General features: G+C 41.3%; 1 protein-coding gene across 1 annotated transcript in view; it reads left to right on the plus strand.

Annotated features, from left to right (window-relative positions):
• Positions 1–20,469, plus strand: part of LOC128659929 (homeobox protein orthopedia) — a 149,410-nt gene that overhangs the window by 16,931 nt on the left and 112,010 nt on the right. Inside the window, exons 2-3 of the mRNA XM_053713514.1 lie at positions 7,670–7,782; positions 7,891–8,004. Coding sequence (XP_053569489.1) covers positions 7,770–7,782; positions 7,891–8,004 — 127 coding nt within the window. The 5' untranslated portion in view covers positions 7,670–7,769. The remainder of the gene's footprint in view (positions 1–7,669; positions 7,783–7,890; positions 8,005–20,469) is intronic.

Below are 20,469 nucleotides of genomic sequence, written 5' to 3' on the forward strand. Positions count from 1 at the left end.
GGCTGTGTTTATATTATATTATAAGTATCACACTCAGGTATTGCTGTGACCAGTATCACACTCAGGTATTGCTGTGACCATTGTGTGCTGCACTCAGGCTTTGTTTTGGTGAGACTCCCATGCCGTATACAATCTCGCTGTGAAACGTTGTGTGGAAGCGGATAAACGACCTTATCAGCTTGAAGGGAAGCAGTGGTGAGTCTCGCTATGAGTTTATGCTGCATTTCCTAGCCGATTGTGCTAAACTGTTTTGTGCCTTGGAAATACTCATAGCAAGTGACGGAATTACAGTCTAAATATGGCCACAATATACCAAGAGATGTAAGACACAGAAGAGCGGCGTTCCCAGCAGCAACCACGGACCTGGCGAGACAACCGGAAGTGACACCGGTCTCAGTACACACTTCCCATAGAGAGCCAACGGAGTGCCCTAGCAGTGGCGAAACCCAGCCACTATGCACATGGCCACAATATACCCTTATTAAAGGGATAGTACCATTGAAACTTGCACTTTGCATCAGGGGACATCCTAGCATTTAATCACTTTTCATGTTTTGAACTACTGTGACTCCTACATCTGGGTTACACAGTTATATGGAACTACACCCGTTTGTCTTATTCAGAAGATTGGGTCTAATGTGTCCGTGCTTCTATGTTCTGACCTGATTGCAACTATTTGTCAACATTGTTTGTTTAATGAGCTATTGCTATGACTGTGTAGTACCTAGTGACGTATATAGTATCAGCATAGATCTCGGTTACTTATGCCCCCCCAGACATTTTCCTATTTTCCTCTATGTATGGAGCTTGGTGTCGGCAGTTGTGTTGTTAGCCCCTTGGTAATATATGGTCCTGCATCTTTGTATTGATTTTAATCTTCTATAACCATTTATTGCATTTTTGTATTTCTTGTTTTGTATTTGTGTGTCGAGAGTTGCGTTTCCTTCTTACTTTTGAGACTTGTTACAATATTTTTTTCTAAATAAAAATTTGATAGATAACACTCTATTTAAAGAGGTGCTGAATTCCCTGTCTTTGTGTTAAACACTGATGTACAGATTCACAACAGCTGTGTGAATTTGTTGTATTAGAAAATAACAAAAGCATATTGCAAACAAGTTGTTTTATTGTAATAAATATACATTTTATATAAAAATATCTAAAAAGGTTTACTATATTCTTTTTACATGTTTTGTGTTTTTTTTTTAATCAGTCCACTTGTTTGTTTTAATCCAGTTTGCTTTTAGGTGTACAGTTATGGCCAACAATATTGTCACCCCTGCATTTCTGTCGGATAATGCACCACTTGACCCAGAAAATTGTTGCAATTACAAATGTTTAGTCATTCTCATGTTTATTTCTTTTGTTTGTATTGGTATAACACAAGAAAGTGGAGAGAGAAAAAGCCAAGTCTGACACATTCCTCGCAAAACTTCAAATATGGACTGGACAAAATGATTGGCACCTTCAATTTAATATTTGGTAGCACATCCCTTGGAAAAAATAACTGAATCAATCACTTCCTGTAACCATCAATGAGTTTATTACACCTCTCTACTGGAATTTTGGACCACTCTTCTTTCGCCAACTGTTCCAGGTCTCTCAGATTGGAAGGGTTACTTTTCCCAACTGCTGTTTTGAGATCTCTCCACAGGTGCTCTATGGGATTGAGATCTGGACTCATTGCTGGCCATTTCAGCACTCTCCAGTGCTTTTTGATGTGTGCTTTGGGTCATTGTACCGCTGTAAGACCCATGACCTCTGATGGAGACCCAACATTCTGACACTGGGCCCTACATTGCACCACAGAATTCTTTGGTAGTCTTCAGATTTCATAATGCCATGCACACAGTCAAGACATCCAGTGCCTGAAACAGCAAAGCAACCCCAAATCATCATTGAACCTCCACCATGTTTGACTTTAGGGACTGTATTATTTTCTTTAAGAGAATCATTTCTTTTTCTGAAAACCAGTAGAATGATGGGCTTTACCATAAAGCTATATTTTTGTTTTGTCTGTCCACAGCCCATTCTCCAAAAATAATTTTGGCTTCCTCAGGTAAGTTTTGGCAAACTCCAATCTGGCTCAGATGGCGTCTTATAGTGCAAGCTGACACATTTGTACCCTGTGCCTGAAGGTCAGCTTGAATTTGTCTGGAAGATGATTGAGGTTCTTTACAATCCTTTGTTGCAGTCATTGATTAATTTTTCTCTTTTGTCCACATCCAGGGAGATTAGCTACATTGCCATGGGTTGTAAACTTCTTGACAATGTTGCGCAATGGACACAGGAACATTAAGATCTCTGGAGATGGACTTGTAACCTTGAGATTGTCCATGCTTTCCCACAATTTTTGTTCTCAAATCCTCAGCCAATTCTTTGCTGCTCTTTCTCTTCTCCATGCTCAGTGTGGCACACAGAGACACACAACAGACACAAAACAGGTTGAGTCAATTTTTCACCATTTTAATTGGTTACCGGAGTGATTTCTATATTGTCAGCACTTGTTAATTGATACAGGTGAGTTTAATTACAAATTACAGAAGCATCACAAACTTGGAATGCAATTATTTCTTACAATTTTGAGAAGCTGCTAATAATTTTGTCAAGTCCATTTTTGGAGTTTTGCGTGGAATGTGTCAGATTTGGCTTTTTTCTCTCCACTTTTTTGTTTCATACCAATACAAACAAAACAAATAAACACGAGATTGTCTAAACATTTGTAATTGCAACAATATTCTGGGTGAAGTGGTTCGATATCTGACAGAAATGCAGAGGTGCCAATAATTTTGGCCATGACTGTATGTAAATTATTTGTTTTAAAGGGACAATAAAGTCAACTCAAAATGTAAAATTCATGATCTAGAAAGATGTCATTTACTTATATTTTCAAAATGGCTGTTTCTTGGTATTCTTCTTGAAGAGTAAATCTAGATATGTTTAGTTGCAGCAATACATTATTGGGAGCTAGCTGAACCCTTCTGGTTAGACAATGACAAGAGGCATATATGTACAACAACCAGTCACCAGCTAGCTCAAAGTAGCCCTCTAAAACCCAGGTGTGAGAACCCAAGGATGGTATTTAAAGTCCCCTGGACCGGGTGCAAGATCCAGAAATGGTGGGTGAAGCCTTGCCCCTTACACGTCAGGTGTAAGAACCGAGTATGGTGGATGAAGCCTTGCCCTTTACAAGTTACGTGTAAGAACCGAGTATGGTGGATGAAGCCTTGCCCTTTACAAGTCAGGTGTAAGAACGGAGTATGGTGGGTGAAGCCTTGCCCTTTACAAGTCAGGTGTAAGAACGGAGTATGGTGGGTGAAGCCTTGCCCTTTACAAATTTACGTGTAAGAACTGAGTATGGTGGGTGAAGCCTTGCCCTTTACAAGTCAGGTGTAAGAACGGAGTATGGTGGGTGATGCCTTACCGTTTACAAGTCAGGTGTAAGAACTGAGTATGGTGGGTGAAGCCTTGCCCTTTACAAGTCAGGTGTAAGAACTGAGTATGGTGGGTGAAGCCTTGCCCTTTACAAGTCAGGTGTAAGAACGGAGTATGGTGGGTGATGCCTTACCATTTACAAGTCAGGTGTAAGAACTGAGTATGGTGGGTGAAGCCTTGCCCTTTACAAGTCAGGTGTAAGAACGGAGTATGGTGGGTGAAGCCTTGCCCTTTACAAATTTACGTGTAAGAACAGAGTATGGTGGGTGAAGCCTTGCCCTTTACAAGTCAGGTGTAAGAACTGAGTATGGTGGGTGAAGCCTTGCCCTTTACAAGTCAGGTGTAAGAACGGAGTATGGTGGGTGAAGCCTTGCCCTTTACAAATTTACATGTAAGAACTGAGTATGGTGGGTGAAGCCTTGCCCTTTACAAGTCAGGTGTAAGAACGGAGTATGGTGGGTGAAGCCTTGCCCTTTACAAGTTTACATGTAAGAACTGAGTATGGTGGGTGAAGCCTTGCCCTTTACAAGTCAGGTGTAAGAACGGAGTATGGTGGGTGAAGCCTTGCCCTTTACAAATTTACATGTAAGAACTGAGTATGGTGGGTGAAGCCTTGCCCTTTACAAGTCAGGTGTAAGAACGGAGTATGGTGGGTGAAGCCTTGCCCTTTACAAGTCAGGTGTAAGAACTGAGTATGGTGGGTGAAGCCTTGCCCTTTACAAGTTACATATAAGAACTGTGTATGGTGGGTGAAGCCTTACCCTTTACAAGTCAGGTGTAAGAACTGAGTTTTGCGGGTGAAGCCTTACCCTTTACGAAGTAAGGTGTAAGAACGGAGTATGGTGGGTGAAGCCTTGCCCCTTACAAATTTATGTGTAAGAACCGAGTATGGTGGGTGAAGCCTTGCCCTTTATAAGTTACGTGTAAGAACGGAGTATGGCGGGTGAAGCCTTGCCCTTTACAAGTCAGGTGCGAGAACAGAGTATGGTGGGTGCCTTTTGACAGTTTTTTTCACAACTAGATAGCGCTTGTTCATGTGTGCCATATAGATAACATTGTGCTCACTCCCGTGGAGTTATTTATGAGTCAGCACTGATTGGGTAAAATACAAGTCTGTGAAAAGAACTGAAATAAGGGGCAGTCTGCAGAGGTTTAGATAGAAGGTTATTACAGAGGTAAAAAGTATATTAATATAACAGTGTTGGTTATGCAAAACTGGGGAATGGGTAATAAAGGGATTATATATGTTATATGTAATATATAAATATTATATATATATAGAGAGAGAGAGAGATTCATTTTATCATCCGTGTCGGTCAGTAAAAAATCTGTAAATGGCTTGTTGCTTTAACAAACACTAACAAAGTTGATGGTTAAAGGGACAGTCTACTCCAGATAGCCATTTACAGATTTTTTTACTGACTGACACGGATGATAAAATGAAACTTATATGATTCAGATAGAACAGCAGTTTTAAGAGACCTTCCAATATATGACCATTATTAAATTGTGCCCTTGTTATAATTAAACTGTGTTTAATGGTCCTTTAGTAGTCGCTTAGGTCCTCCGCTGAGAGAGGAAAATCAAAAAGAAATGCCAGTCCTTTATATCCAGCTTTGCAAACAAGAAACAGATTATGTTAGTTTAATGCTTGAGGGCAAAACTGGTGTGAAACGTTTCATTTGTACAACTAAATAGAAGAAGTGTCTTTCGCATCTGGCAAACACAAGACAACTAATTAGCTACTTACAGAGCCAGCTGAAATTAATGGGACCGTATACTGTAAAACGGATTTCCCGTTAAAGTGACAGTCTACTCTAGAATTGTTATATTTTAAAAAGATTACCCATTCCCCAGTTTTGCAAAACCAACACGGTTACATTAATATTCTTTTTACCTCTGTGATTACCTGGTAGCTAAGCCTCTGCAGACTGACCCCTTATCTCAGTTCTTTTCACAGACTTGCATTTTAGCCAATCGGTACTGACTCATTAATAAATCCATGGGCGTGAGCACAATGCTTTTTATATGACACAGGTGAACTAGGGCTGTCTAGCTATGAAAAACTGTCAAAATGCACTGAGATAAGAGACCGCCTTCAAGGGCTTAGAAATTAGCATATGAGCCTACCTAGGTTTAGCTTTCAACAAAGAATTACAAGGAACGTTTTCAGGAGTACTTTAAATATCTTTTTAAAACAAAACCAAGTGTAAAGCGCACAGAATTTATTTACCTGAGCTACTGGAAGAGCTCTTCAGGAATTTTGTTCCCTGAAATAACAACTTTAGTTTCTCATCTTAAAGGGACAGTCTACACCAGAATTTTTATTGTTTTGAAAGATAGATAATCCCTTTATTACCCATTCCCCAGTTTTGCATAACCAACACTGTTATATTAATACACTTTTTACCTCTGTGATTATCTTGTATCTTTGCCTCTGCAAACTGCCCCTTTATTTCAGTTCTTTTGACAGACTTGCAGTTTAGCCAATCAGTGCCTGCTCCCAGATAACTTCACGTGCACGAGCACAGTGTTATCTATATGAAATACAGGAACTACCTCTAGTGGTGAAAAACTGTTAAAATGCATTCTGAAAAGAGGTGGCCTTCAGGTCTAAGAAATTAGCATATGAACCTCCTAGGTTAAGCTTTCAACTAAGAATACCAAGAGAACAAAGCAAAATTGGTGATAAAAGTAAATTGGAAAATTGTTTAAAATTGCATGCTCTATCTGAATCATGAAAGTTTATTTTGGCCTAGACTGTCTCTTTAAAGGGAAACAAAATCCAAATGTTTTCTTTCATTATTCAGATAGAGCCGCAACTTTCTATTTTAAAAAGCAGGAAGCTAAGCTTAGGAGCCATCCCGTTTTTGGTTCAGTGCCTGGATAGCACTTGCTGATTGGTGGCTACATTTAGCATACACATTTCTCAGATTTGACCGTAGTCTACCATCTGCCGTAATGAGAAGTAAAGTTCTCTGCAAGGGAAAGCAGCTGTCTGATCTTCTCTCTCTGACCAGTTTCCTTATTTACCTCAGCTGCTGACTATTTTATCAGACCTTCTAGTCTTTAGCAGTTGTAAGAGGCTTCATTCTCAAGAATAGTGTTAAAAATAAGCTGAGGCCTTCTATGCAAGGAGAGTGAGCTGCTAATATCCAGAGTGAATTGGCCACCTGTTAAATTTGATTCCTAAAAGTCAGTAAATCATTGAGTTTAACATGTGCATGGTATCAAGATGACCAGCGACAAACAATGTTTTTATTTTATCCCATTTATAAAATGCTAGGAGGTAGTCTTAAAGTGAATGCCAGTTTTTATGAATTAGTGCCCGGGTTTTTAATAATCCTATTAAAAACAAGGGCACTTTAATTCATCAAAATTGACATTTCACTCGTTTTCTTCAAAAACGTACCTTTTAATCCTGAATGTCGCTCCAGCGATTCCCCTGGCTGTCGGAAGCCTCTGCGACGTCAGAAATGACAAATCCGGTTTCCTCCAATCATGGCCCCACCCCAGGGGAATCTTGGCCTGATGCTACGCCGTGATTGGAGGAAGCCGGATTTGTCATTTTGGACCCGCGAAGACTGCTTGCAACGGGCGGAGGAAGTGCTGGAGCGGCTGCCAGGATTAAAAGGTAAGTTTTTGAAGAAAACGAGTGAACTGTCAATTTTTATCAATTAAAGTGCCCTTGTTTTCAATAGGATTATTAAAAACCGGGCACTAATTCATCAAAATTGACATTCACTTTTAAAGACAATTAACTACAGTAGAACTGCATAATTACCAAATGTATACGAAAAAGACAAAAAACACTGAATTTCAAATGAGTAGATTTAGAAATTTGCAAGGAAAAAAAAAAAAGTTAGTTCCATTTACCTTCCCTATGCATCATGTGACAGCCATCAGCCAATCACAAAATGCATATACATATATACAGTGGATTCTTGCACATGCTCAGTTGGAGCCTGGTGCCTCAGAAACTGTGCATGTGAAAAGTTAGTGCACATTTATATAATGGAAGTGAATTAAAAAGTTGTTTAAAAAAGCATGCTCTATTTGAATCATGAAGTTTAATTTTAACTTTAGGGTTCCTTTTAAATGACAAATACTAATTCTTTCCTCTTGGATCAACCATCCAATTGCTAATATATTTTATAATATATTATCTTTTTTTTTGTTGTTTTTTGTTTGTTTATTTTTTTTTAAATCTTGTGTTCCATTTTTTTCCCTCCAGACTCTCAAAACCATTTAATCTCCAGTTCCTCTGGGTCGGTTAGACCAAATCTGAGGGCCTTTTACTTCAGCAGAGGTGGAGGAACCATCCGCTTACTATAATGGATCACTTGGGTGAGTAGACCGTACATGTTACGTACATTAGTGAGTACCATGTCTAACTATAAGTAATGGGATTTTGTGACCTTTTTTTTTTTTTTTTTTTTTTTTTTTTTTTTAAAGGTTTTCCTGCTGCTGTTCCAGAGGGTGTGGCTGTGAATACTAAGAAAAATAAACCCAATATGGAGGATCATGTGTCTGCAATAAAGATTGAAAATGTTATGTCCTCTATGGATGGTGAGAATTTTTCTATTTATGTGGCAGCGACTTGTGTTAATGCCACTTTTTCTAAAAATACTTTCCCTGTTTCTCTTTGGGAAAATAAACTTGACATTTAAATACAATAAAATGAAATATAAATACATTATTAGTGTGATATAAAATATATTGGGCCAGATTACGAGTGGAGTGCAAACGTTTGCGCTCGAGCGATAGCAAAATTTATGCTTACCTGATAAATTTCTTTCTTTTCCGGATATGGTGAGTCCACGGCTTCATCATTTACTATTGGGAATATCACTTCTGGCCAGCAGGAGGAGGCTAAGAGCACCACAGCCAAGCTGTTAAGTATCACTCCCCTTCCCACAACCTCCATTCATTCGACCGAAGGGAAATGGAGAAAAAAGGAGTAGCACAAGGTGTAGAAGTGCCTGAGGTTTAGTAAAAAAAAAAAAACTGTCTTGAAATAATGGGCAGGGCCGTCGACTCATCCTATCCGTAAATAAATAAATGTATCATGTAAGCATAAATTTTGTTTTCTTTCCTAAGATAAAGTGAGGACACAAATGACTAGGGAGGGGCAAGACAGGCAGACCTAAACAGAAGGCACTGCCGTTTTGAAGAAACTTTCTCCCAAAAGAAGCCTCAGCCGAGGCAAAAGTATGATTTGTAAAATTTGGAAAAAGTATGCAGAGAAGACCAAGTTGCAGCCTTGCAAATTTGTTCCACAGAAGCTTAATTTCTTTCTTAAAGGGCCACTGTAAGTAAATATGTTCTATGCCTGTTACTAACTAACTACCCCAAATACGCTTTTTATCAATAGCATTTCATTAACATATCTCTACCGTATATCAGAAATCTTATCTGCAAATTTAATTGTTATTCAAACCCACACCGTGGGTATCCTTTGCTCTGTACCAATCCGTTTACAATACCTAGGTTTCAAAATGACGCTTTAAACACAAAGTTATTGGTTTAAGTATTTTTAACACGCAGTGCTGAAAATAGTGGACAGGATAACGTGACATCATCGGCGAATAAAAGATATAACTTTTAGAACGTTATGAAACTTTGTTTTGGAGAAAATATAGGTCAGTAGGTTTTAATTAATGTTTATTAACTTTAATATGTTAGTTGTTTAGCTTAAAAATTATAACAGAAAGTAATCCTTTAAGAGACGGTGATTCCACGGAATCATCAATTACTGTCTGGAATATCACTCTTGGCCAGCAGGAGGAGGCAAAGAGCACCACAGCAAAGCTGTTAAATATCACTCCCCTTCCCACAATCCCAGTCATTCTCTTTGCCTTAGGTGCAAGGAGTAGGTGAAATTTTTGGTGTCTGAAGAAATTTGGATTATTTCACTTCAATCAAGATTTTATTATTTTAAAAGCCAGAGTAGGTTTGCTCTGATCTTTACTCATAAGATTGGGTGTAGCCGTACTCCACATTAGTCTCTTCAGTAGGGCAGTGGTAGCTTTAAAGTAGGAACTTGTGAGGTGGGCCTTGCTGAGTTTTCCTAACATGTTGCTGCCCTTGTATAGAAAGCCTGAGTAGGTTTACTCTATTCTTTCTTTGTTTCACAGGTCTCTGTGAGGAGTGGCATCCTCTCATGCCTGGTGAGCTGTCCTCCTGCCGGACAGCTATATGTGCAGGTAAGTGCTTTTTGTCTTCTGGGAGGAGGCTAGCTCTGATGGAGGTAAACATATAGGAAATCTGCACTTAAATATGGGACACAAGGATCCTTTATAAAGGATATTTCTGGCAGTAAGCAGGCACTTTATTGTACATGTGATGGAGACTTAGAGGTTAATTTTCTTCAAGAAATTTACTATTATTTTCCGGTCGCTGACTCCATTAAAATGCACGGTGCCCTAAGTAGAAGGGAGCTTTTCTAATATGGCTCTTATGGAGGGTAACTGCTTCTTTTCGCATCCATGGATAAGAAGCTGGATGTTTAATTGTTCATTTAGAGCAATGCCTTGTCTTATTAGACCTGCTGTGTTAGTCCGCCGGACATTGGGGCTGATACCGGTGGCTTGGTGGTACAGCCTAGGCTTTATAGTTCTGCAGTTGTAGGTTCAATAATTTTTTTTTTCTCCATATCCATGCTTCTGGCATTTCCTTTCGAGGATGTGACCTTGTACTTGGTCTGGCAGAATTATCCTCTGATTTTGCGGGTGAAAATAAAAAATGTTTTGCCTCACGTCAAGAGAGTCAGACTAAAGGAAATGTTTTCCCTTTCCTCTTTCTGCAGGGTCAACACAATCATACCTAGTCCAATCTAAGATTTTCCTTCTAGAGTATCTGCATCTAGGTATGAGGAGAGGCATTCCTTTAACTGGGTTCAGGATCTTCCTCTCTGGGAATGATAGTTCCAGTCAGGGAATGGGATCTAGGTATTTACCTCAAGTTTCTCAGGTTCTGGCCTTTAAAGTAGTATCCATTCTCATTTGGTTCAAGAGGGCCTGTTCATAGCGAACATAGACTTGAAGGATGTGTATTTATTGTTGCCATGATAGGGATATTCTCAAGTTTTTGAGTTTTGCCTTCTTAGAAAGACTTTTTAGTCTTCGGGTATTGCAAGGGTGCTTTTCTGGACAATATATGGTTTAGGTGTCATCCTTCCTTTGAGCAAACTCTCTTTCAAAAGATCTTGTCCAATCTACTTTCCCATGAATGGGATTGAATATGGAGAGGAGTTCCCTTGTTCCATCTACAAAGGTGATTTATTTGGGGACCTTTAATAGATTGTCTGTCTGTCTGTCTGTCTATCTAGGAGAAGATTTCTAACAGAGGTCAGATAATCAAGGATGATTTATTGCTTTTCCTCTATCTGCAAAAAGCCCTCTGGTGGCGCAGAAACAGAAGAAAAGGCTGGAAACCAGGAGATCCTGGTTCAGATCCGGGCATGGCTGTGACAATCTGTGCATATTGTCTACTATCCGGTTTTACCATTTGCAACTAGAAGGTTGGGAGTTTGGATCTAGCAGCAGTTATTATTTCCTTCATTTTTCAAGTGACTCAGTGTATGGGGGGAATTGGTCTGATGGTTTCCATGGACATCTTTCCCTTTGCTATTCTCCATAAAATGGATAACTTTCGGATCTTGTCTTAAAAGATAGATCTAGATCAGTCCACGGATGTCAGCCTGCTGGGCTGGGAAGCAGTCTGGGGCTTGTTTATGACACGGGAGTATGGAATCAGAAGTGTCTGCTCTCCTCTTTATCATATTGGAATTGAGAGTGATTTACAATGCTCTGATGGCTTGGCCTCAGTAGTCCTTAGCTTGGTTCCAGTCAGACAATATCACCTCAACTAGGGAGGAACTCTGAGTTTATTAGCCATGTAGGAGATGACTTGGATTTTTCAGTGGGTGAAAGTTCACAATTGCGGTGTGTCATCCACTTTCCATTGGACTTCTGAATAGACAGATATTTCATCCTGGGGAATGGGCTCTCCATCCAGACGTGTTCTCTAGGTAAATCCTCAAATGGGGGGGGGGGGGGGGTTCCGGAGTTGGCTTCTGAGGGCGTTTCGGCAGAGCACCAAACTTCCAAGGTGCAGTTCAAGGTCAAGTGATCCGAAAGACTGCCCTAATAGATTTTCTGGCATTTTTCTTGGATACCTATTTACTCAGTTTGCTCTCCTTCCACGAGTTATTGCTCGTATCGAACAGGAGAGAGCATCAGTGATTCTAGTAGCCCCTGCGTAGCCTCGCAGGATCTGGTTTGCAGACCTAGTGGAAATGTTTTGTCTTCCACTTTGGAGACAGGGTTCCTTCCTTCATCCAAATCTCGTTTCTCTGAAGATTACTGTTTGGAGATTGAACACTTAGTTTTGTCTAAGCGTGGTTTTTTTCTGAGTTTGTCATTGAGACCATGATTCAGGCTTGCAAGCTTGTTACGGGAAAGATTTACCATAATATATAGTGTAAATATCTTTTTTGGTGCAAATCCAAGGGCTACTCTTGGAGTAGGGTCAAGATTCATAGAATTTTGTCATACTACAGGAAATAAGCTGCATAAGCGTCTGGCGGACGTCCCGGATATGCAATCTTTTTATCAGGCCTTGGTCAGATTTGGCCTGTGTTTAATTCTGTTGCTTCTCCGGGGGGCCTTAACTTTGTTCTTAAAGTTTTGCAGAAAGCTCCGTTTGAGCCATTGCATTCCATAGATATTAAGTTGTTATCTTGGAAGGTTTTTGTTTCTTATTGTTATCTCTTCTGCTCGGAGAGTGATGAAACTCTCAGCTTTGCAGTGGGATTTGCCTTATCTTTCATACCGATGAGGCGGTTCTTCGTACTAAGTTAGGTTCCTTCCTAAAGGGGTTTAGGACAGAAATTTTATTAAGGAAATTGTTGTTCCTTCTCTCTGTCATAGTTCTTCTTTTCTGAAGAACGTTTGTTGCACAACTTAGAGGTTGTGCATGCTTTAAAATGTTATTTCAGGCGACTAAGGATTTTTGCCAGTCTTCTGCCCTGTTTGTTGTTTTTTTTCTCTCTGAGAAACGTAACGGTCAGAAAGCTTGTGATACGTCTCTTTCTCTCTGGTTGAAAAGTATAATTTGTTTTGCTTATGAGACTGCTGGGCAGCAGTCTCCTGAGAGAATTTCAGCTCATTCCCTTGGGCTGTCTCTTTTTCTTGGATTTTCAAAATGAAGCTTCTCTGGATCGGTTTTGCAAGGCTGCAACTTGGTCTTCTCTGCATAACCTGTCAAATATTTCAAATTTGATTCTTTTGCCTCGGCTTAGGTTATTTTGGGAGAAAGGTTCTTCAAGCGGTAGTGCCTTCTGTTTAGGTTACCTGTCTTGTCCTTCCCTAATCATCGGTGTCCTCTAGCTTGGGTATTGATTCCCAACAGTAATTGATTATTCCGTGGACTCACTGTGTCTTAAGAAAGAAAACAACATTTATGCTTACCTGATAAATTTCTTTCTTTCTAGACACGGTGAGTCCACGGCACACCCTTTTTTCAGACAGTGTTTTTTTTTTTTTTGTCTAAACCTCAGGCACCTCTACATCTTGTGTTATTTCCTTTCTCTCCTTTTCCTTCGGTCGAATGACTGGCGATTGTGGGAAGGAAAGTGATACTTAACAGCTTTGCTGTGGTGCTCTTTGCCTCCTCCAGCTGGCCATGAGTGATATTCCCGACAGTAATTGATGATTCCGTGGACTCACCGTGTCTAGAAATAAATTTATCAGGTAAGCATAAATTTAGTTTTTTTTGAAAGCCCAAGAAGAGGAAACGGCTCTTGCGGAATGTAATTCACTCAGGAGGTTGCTGTTCAGCAGTCTCATAAGCCAAACAAATTTACTTATCAACCAGAAAGAAAGAGAAGTAGCAGTAGCTTTCTGACCTTTACGTTTCCCAGAGAAACAAACAGGGTAGAAGACTAGTGAAAATCCTTAGTTTCCTGTAGATGGAATTTAAGAGCAAGCACAACATCCAAGCTAGTTTGAGAGCCTTAATTCTATATTGGATCTCATCAAGTTGAGTCTCTACCTGAAGAGAATCAGACAGGGCATCAAACCAGTAGGATGCTGCGCTTGTCACGGTGGCAATACACACAGCAGGTTGCCATAGGAGACCTTGATGAACATATATTCTTTTCAAATAAGCCTCCAGCTTTTTTTCCATTGGGTCCTTAAAGGAACAGCTATCTTCAATAGGAATAGTAGTTCTCTTAGCCAGAGTAAAAATGGCCCCTTCAACTTTAGGTACAGTGTACCATGGTTCTTTAATGGAGTCAGCAACAGGAAAAAATTGGAGACGGGGTAAAAGGTATTCCTGGTTTCTCCCATTCCTGTGTAATAATCTCCGTAGCACGGTCAGGAACCGTAAATATCTCGGAAGAGGAAGAAACATCAAAATAACTTAAGTTTACTTGATTTCTTAGGGATAACAACGGCAGGGGTGTCAGAGTCATTCAGAGTAGTCAAAACCTCCTTTAACAGTACACAAAGGTGTTCAAGCTTAACCCCTTAATGACAGAGGACTTACCAGGTACGTCATGGAAAAACATTCCCTTAATGACAATTGACGTACCTGGTACGTCCTCTGTTGTTAGAAGCGCTGGAAGCGATCATGATCGCTTCCAGCTGCTTACAAGGGATTGTAGTGATGCCTCAATATTGAGGCATCACTGCAATCCCTTATTTTACCCACCAATGCAGAAAGGGCCACTTTGTGGCCCTCTCTGCATCGGACTATAGTGATCTCACATTCGTTGGTGGGTGGGAGTAGCTTCTGGGAGGACAGTTAAGTATATGCTCCTGATCGGTATTAGTCTTGAGTAGTTCCTGCAATATCGGCGGTTGCGGCGGGGGGGAGTGGGGGCGGATGCGCGCGCATGCAAAATATGACCGGAAGAAATAGAAAAAAAATATATAATTAATGCAGATGCCTGGGGTCCTGGGGATCTTCTTTGAGTAGTAAGGGATCTGGGAGGGGGAGGGATGTAGATTATTAAGGGGGGCCCAGCTACACTACAGAAAACATATTTTTCATCTAAAAAGTAAAAAAAAACTATTTTTGGGGGCAAATTGGGTACTGGCAGACAGCTGCCAGTACCCAAGATGGCGGCAAATAGGTAGAGGGGGAGGGTTAGAAAGATGTATGGGGGGATCAGGGAGGTTGTGGGGTAAGGGGGGATGCAGACTGCAGACAGTATGAAAAAAAAAATAAAAAATGATTTTTATTTCAGTACTGGCAGACTTTCTGCCAGTACTTAAGATGGCGGTGACAATTGTGAGGTGGGGGAGGGAACAGAGCTGTTTGAGGGAGGTCAGGGGGGGATCAGGGGGTGGGATGTGTCAGGTGGGAGGCTGATCTCTACACTAAAGCTAAAAATTAACCCTACAAGCTACCTAATTAACCCCTTAACTGCTGGGCATATTACAAGTGTGGTGCACAGCAGCATTTAACGGCCTTATTATTACCAAAAAGCAACGCCAAAGCCATATATGTCTGCTATTTCTGAACAAAGGGGATCCCAGAGAAACATTTACAACCATTTGTGCCATAATTACACAAGCTGTTTGTAAATAATTTCAGTGAGAAACCTAAAATTGTGAAAAATTTAACAGTTTTTTTTTTTTTATTTGATTGTATTTGGCGGTGAAATGGTGGCATGAAATATACCAAAATGGGCCTAGATCAATACTTTGGGATGTCTTCTAAAAAAAAATATATACATGTCAAGGGATATTCAGGGATTCCTGAAAGATATCAGTGTCCCAATGTAACTAGAGCTAATTTTTTAAAAAAAGTGGTTTGGAAATATCAAAGTGCTACTTGTATTTATGGCCCTATAACTTGCAAAAAAAAAAAAAGAACATGTAAACATTGGGTATTTCTAAACTCAGGACAAAATTTAGAAACTATTTAGCATGGGTGTTTTTTGGTGGTTGTAGATGTGTAACAGATTTTGGGGGTCAAAGTTAGAAAAAGTGTGTTTTTTTACAGTAAATTATAAGATATGATGGAAATAATGGTATATTTATAAAGTCAATTTAATGGCGAGAAAAACGGTATATAATATGTGTGGGTACAGTAAATGAGTAAGAGGAAAATTACAGCTAAACACAAACACTGCAGAAATTTAAAAATAGCCATTGTCATTAAGGGTAAGAAAATTGAAAAATGGTCCGGTCATTAAGGGGTTAAATCTGAAGGTTACCACTTCTGCATCAGAAGAAGGCATTACATTGTCCGAATCTGAGATTCACCCTCAGAAGCTACCAAAGATTCTTCCTCATCAGATTTATGAGGGAGGGCAATTTGGGTTGCAAGAGCTGGATCAGAAACCTTACTATCTGAATCTCAAATTTTCCTCTTGCATTTTTCTTTTAGCATAGGAAAGGCAGCTAATGCCGCAGATACTGCAGAAGATGCCTGGGCAGCAATCTCTGCTTGCAAATAAACTCCTCCAGGAGATTGAGAGGAACCGCAGGGCACTGCATGTGACGCCATTGAGGCTTGGGAGGGAACAGGAGAAAGCTGTGGCAATGCCTGAACAGCATCATCCTGAGAGACGTTGTGCTCAGCATAAAGATTTTTTCCTTTACTCTGCAACGTCCTCTTAACACATGAGAACACAATTGCATAGGATCAGCAATTTGGGCATTGAAAAACACAAGAGACACTGATTCATGAGAACAGACTCCTGTTCCATATCAGACATAGTCTTAGATCACAGTAATAAAAATTAAATTGCATATGATACTGTTCCTTTAAGAAGAAGACAGATTTATAAAAATTAAGAGGAGCATTTAATCTCTTTATTATTTAACAAAAACACCCTCAGCTCGAGTATCGTGTCATCAACAAGAGAATTTTAAATATAAACCATCATAAGTTTAACTTTAAAGGTAGGGGTAAATTAAGAGCACTCAGTACCTTCACACCTCAGCCGTAACTGAGGTGCCTACCTGCTCACTCGCTCCTGCGGCTAAAACGACTGAGACCGTAATGCAGCAATTCCGTATTGAGGAGAAAACACACAGCCGCAAAGCCGACAACGCTCCGGAACACAGAGAGCGTTACATAATTGGCGAAATGATCTGCGCCACAGAGGGCGCAAAAAAATACATGCCTCCTCTTCCTGTAAGTAGCCGGCAAACTGAAGGTCCTCCCCCAGTATCCAAAATAGTGGCTAAAAATGGCGGTCAGATCGCACTCTGATAGAGATCTTCCGACTGTCTTAAAAAATGCCCCTAGTCTCCAAGAAATACGGAGACCTAAATGCCGGTATACACCCGACCAACAACACCACCAACTGTGATTCCACCTCAGCCCAATAGGAGTACAATGCCCATTATGTTAACCCCCTACACTATGAAGGAGATAAAAGGTAAATACTTACCTTTTAATCTTGAAAGCCGCTGCATCGCCTCCCCCGTCCGTCGCAAAGCCTCTTCCCGAGTCTAACCTGAGGAATCCGGTTTCCTCCAATTACGGCGTTGAATCAGACACTGACCGATCCGTCATTTCTGACGTATGAAGAGGCTTGCGACGACCGGGGGGAATCGCTGGAACGGGTATGAAGATTAAAATGTAGTATTTTTCACAACACGAGTGAAATGTAAATTTTGATGAATTAAAGTGCCCCTGTTTTTAATCGGATTTTTAAAGACCGGGCACTTTATCATCTAAATTTACCTTTACTTTAATATCCTGCCCTCTGCATAATACAATCCTACTCTAAGGATAATGTTGGTCTCAATAAAATCATGCAGGTTGATATTAAAGGACTTTCTCCTGAATTTAGGATCTTCCGCTCCTTTTAAGTACATAGTTTCCACACCTAGCAGACAAAGACACTTACCTGCTAATCCGCTGGCAGGAAGACAGTTCCCAAGCATGACAGGACACATCTTCTTCACAGAGGCCTGTGGACAAAGGAAGAACAGAGTAAGCCTACTCTGGCTTTCTATACTAGGGCAGCAAAATGTTAGGAAAACGCAGCAAGGACCTCCTTACAAGTTCCTAACTGCTTTAAAGCCACCACTACACTACTGCAGAGAATAACATGGAGTACGGCTAGAGCCTAAAATCTTGCTTGAAGTGCAGAATTCCAATTTTCTTTAGACACCAAAAACTTCACCTCCTCCATGCACCAAAGGCAAAAAGAATGACTGGGGGTTGTGGGAAGGGGAGTGATACTTAACAGCTTGGCTGTGGTGCTCTTTGCCTCCTCCTGCTGGCCAGGAGTGATATTTCCAACAATAAATTATGAAGCTGTGGATTCACCATATCTTAGGAAAGAAAAGAGGTTTATCGCGGTTGTTTGCATTTGTCTGGTTTACCGCTGGTATTATGAATTGAAAGTAAACTTGATCACTTGGGCATACTCACAATTTACGCTAGAATGATTACCGTGTCCTCAGAGCTCTGGTTAAGTGTTTCAGGAAACAAAACGTTGCACAATATACATAAAAATACATTACAAAGTACAGTTACACTTATAATAACACCATTTAATAAAACATGCAACAAAACATATGAGATCTCAGGTGTAAGAAAACAAACAAACATTGAGATACATACATACATACAGTATACATCTCTAAAGATGTGTGTGTGTGTATATATATATATATATATATATCTATATACATATATATCTATAATTGTGTTTGTAATGTCCGTCGCCAGTTGCGCACGCATCCTCAAAGGAATGTTGGATGTGCGTGCAGCCACCTCGCGGCGACAGGCAGCTTCAGGAGCTCCAGGCATCTGCCGCATATGGAGCCGGAGCGTGATCGGTGCTCCGCCTCCATATGAGTCCAGATGCCTGATCGTTACAGACGGTGACACTGTGTGTGTCACCGTCTCTAATGATCTGCTGGTGGAGGTGTGGGTAAACTGACCTTGCACCTGATCCGTTAAGGGGGCGTGGACGACCGGACGTGAAGGGGGTGGGGCCGACCGGGCGTGATGAGGCGTAAGGGCGGGCCCGGCGTGACGGAGGTGGAGTCGGGGTGTGACGGGGCCAGGGCCTGGCAGGAGCAGCCATGGCTGTCTGCGTGAGAGTGCACAAGAGGGGTGAGAGAGAGCAAAAGAGGGGGGAGATAGAGAAGGGCGAGAGAGAGCAAAAGAGAAGGGCGAGAGAGAGCAAAAGAGAAGGGCGAGAGAGAGCAAAAGAGAAGGGCGAGAGAGAGCAAAAGAGAAGGGCGAGAGAGAGCAAAAGAGAAGGGCGAGAGAGAGCAAAAGAGGGGGGCGAGAGAGAGCAAAAGAGGGGAGCGAGAGAGGGAACAAAAGGGGTGGTGAAAAAATCCTCCTTGATGCAACTCATTTCACCTCCCTGACATTTTTGGACACCACCTGGAGAGAGGGGAGAGAGCAAAAGAGAGAGGGGAGAGAGCAAAAGAGGGGGGAGAGAGAGCAAAAGAGAAGGGCGAGAGAGAGCAAAAGAGAAGAGCGAGAGAGAGCAAAAGAGAAGGGCGAGAGAGAGCAAAAGAGAAGGGCGAGAGAGAGCAAAAGAGAAGGGCGAGAGAGAGCAAAAGAGAAGGGCGAGAGAGAGCAAAAGAGAAGGGCGAGAGAGAGCAAAAGAGAAGGGCGAGAGAGAGCAAAAGAGAAGGGCGAGAGAGAGCAAAAGAGAAGGGCGAGAGAGAGCAAAAGAGAAGGGCGAGAGAGAGCAAAAGAGAAGGGCGAGAGAGAGCAAAAGAGAAGGGCGAGAGAGAGCAAAAGAGAAGGGCGAGAGAGAGCAAAAGAGAAGGGCGAGAGAGAGCAAAAGAGAAGGGCGAGAGAGAGCAAAAGAGAAGGGCGAGAGAGAGCAAAAGAGAAGGGCGAGAGAGAGCAAAAGAGAAGGGCGAGAGAGAGCAAAAGAGAAGGGCGAGAGAGAGCAAAAGAGAAGGGCGAGAGAGAGCAAAAGAGAAGGGCGAGAGAGAGCAAAAGAGAAGGGCGAGAGAGAGCAAAAGAGAAGGGCGAGAGAGAGCAAAAGAGAAGGGCGAGAGAGAGCAAAAGAGAAGGGCGAGAGAGAGCAAAAGAGAAGGGCGAGAGAGAGCAAAAGAGAAGGGCGAGAGAGAGCAAAAGAGAAGGGCGAGAGAGAGCAAAAGAGAAGGGCGAGAGAGAGCAAAAGAGAAGGGCGAGAGAGAGCAAAAGAGAGGGCAAAAGAGAGAGCAAAAGAGAGGGCAAAAGAGAGGGAGAGAGAGAGAGCAAAAGAGAGGGAGAGAGAGAGAGCAAAAGAGAGGGCAAAAGAGAGGGAGAGAGAGAGAGCAAAAGAGAGGGCAAAAGAGAGGGAGAGAGAGAGAGCAAAAGAGAGGGCAAAAGAGAGGGAGAGAGAGAGAGCAAAAGAGAGGGAGAGAGAGAGAGCGAGAGCAAAAGAGAGGGAAGAGAGAGGGAGAGAGAGAGAGCAAAAGAGAGGGCAAAAGAGAGGGAGAGAGAGAGAGCAAAAGAGAGGGAGAGAGAGAGAGCAAAAGAGAGGGCAAAAGAGAGGGAGAGAGAGAGAGCAAAAGAGAGGGCAAAAGAGAGGGAGAGAGAGAGAGCAAAAGAGAGGGAAGAGAGAGCAAAAGAAGGGGGGAGAGAGCAAAAGGGGTGGTGAAAGAATCCACCTTGATGCAGCGTAAGCATTCATTACTTTTGGGAATTCAGAACCTTGCCACCAGGAGGAGGAAAATACACCCCAGCCAAAGGCTTAAATACTTCCCCCACTCCCCTCATCCCCCAGTCATTCTTTGCCTTTAGTCACAGGAGGTTGGCAGAGAAGTTTCAGAAGATTAAAGATAGTCTCTTATGGAGGGTAGTACTTTTCGAAATGGGACTGGAGTTTTAAGAAATCCTAATGAGATTCAAATGCATATATAAATGAAGTGAGCGCCAGAAAGGCTAAGGTGAATTTACAAGAAATAGCAGTTTAATGTATACAATATAAAACACATAATAGGCTAAAATTCATGGATCCATGATTTACAGAATAAAACCAGTATAAAAACAATTTAGGTGAACAATCATACAAATAGTTGTAGTCTATAGTAGAAG

The sequence above is a fragment of the Bombina bombina genome, chromosome 5 (assembly GCF_027579735.1).
Source record: "Bombina bombina isolate aBomBom1 chromosome 5, aBomBom1.pri, whole genome shotgun sequence".
Taxonomy (NCBI): Eukaryota; Metazoa; Chordata; class Amphibia; order Anura; family Bombinatoridae; genus Bombina; species Bombina bombina.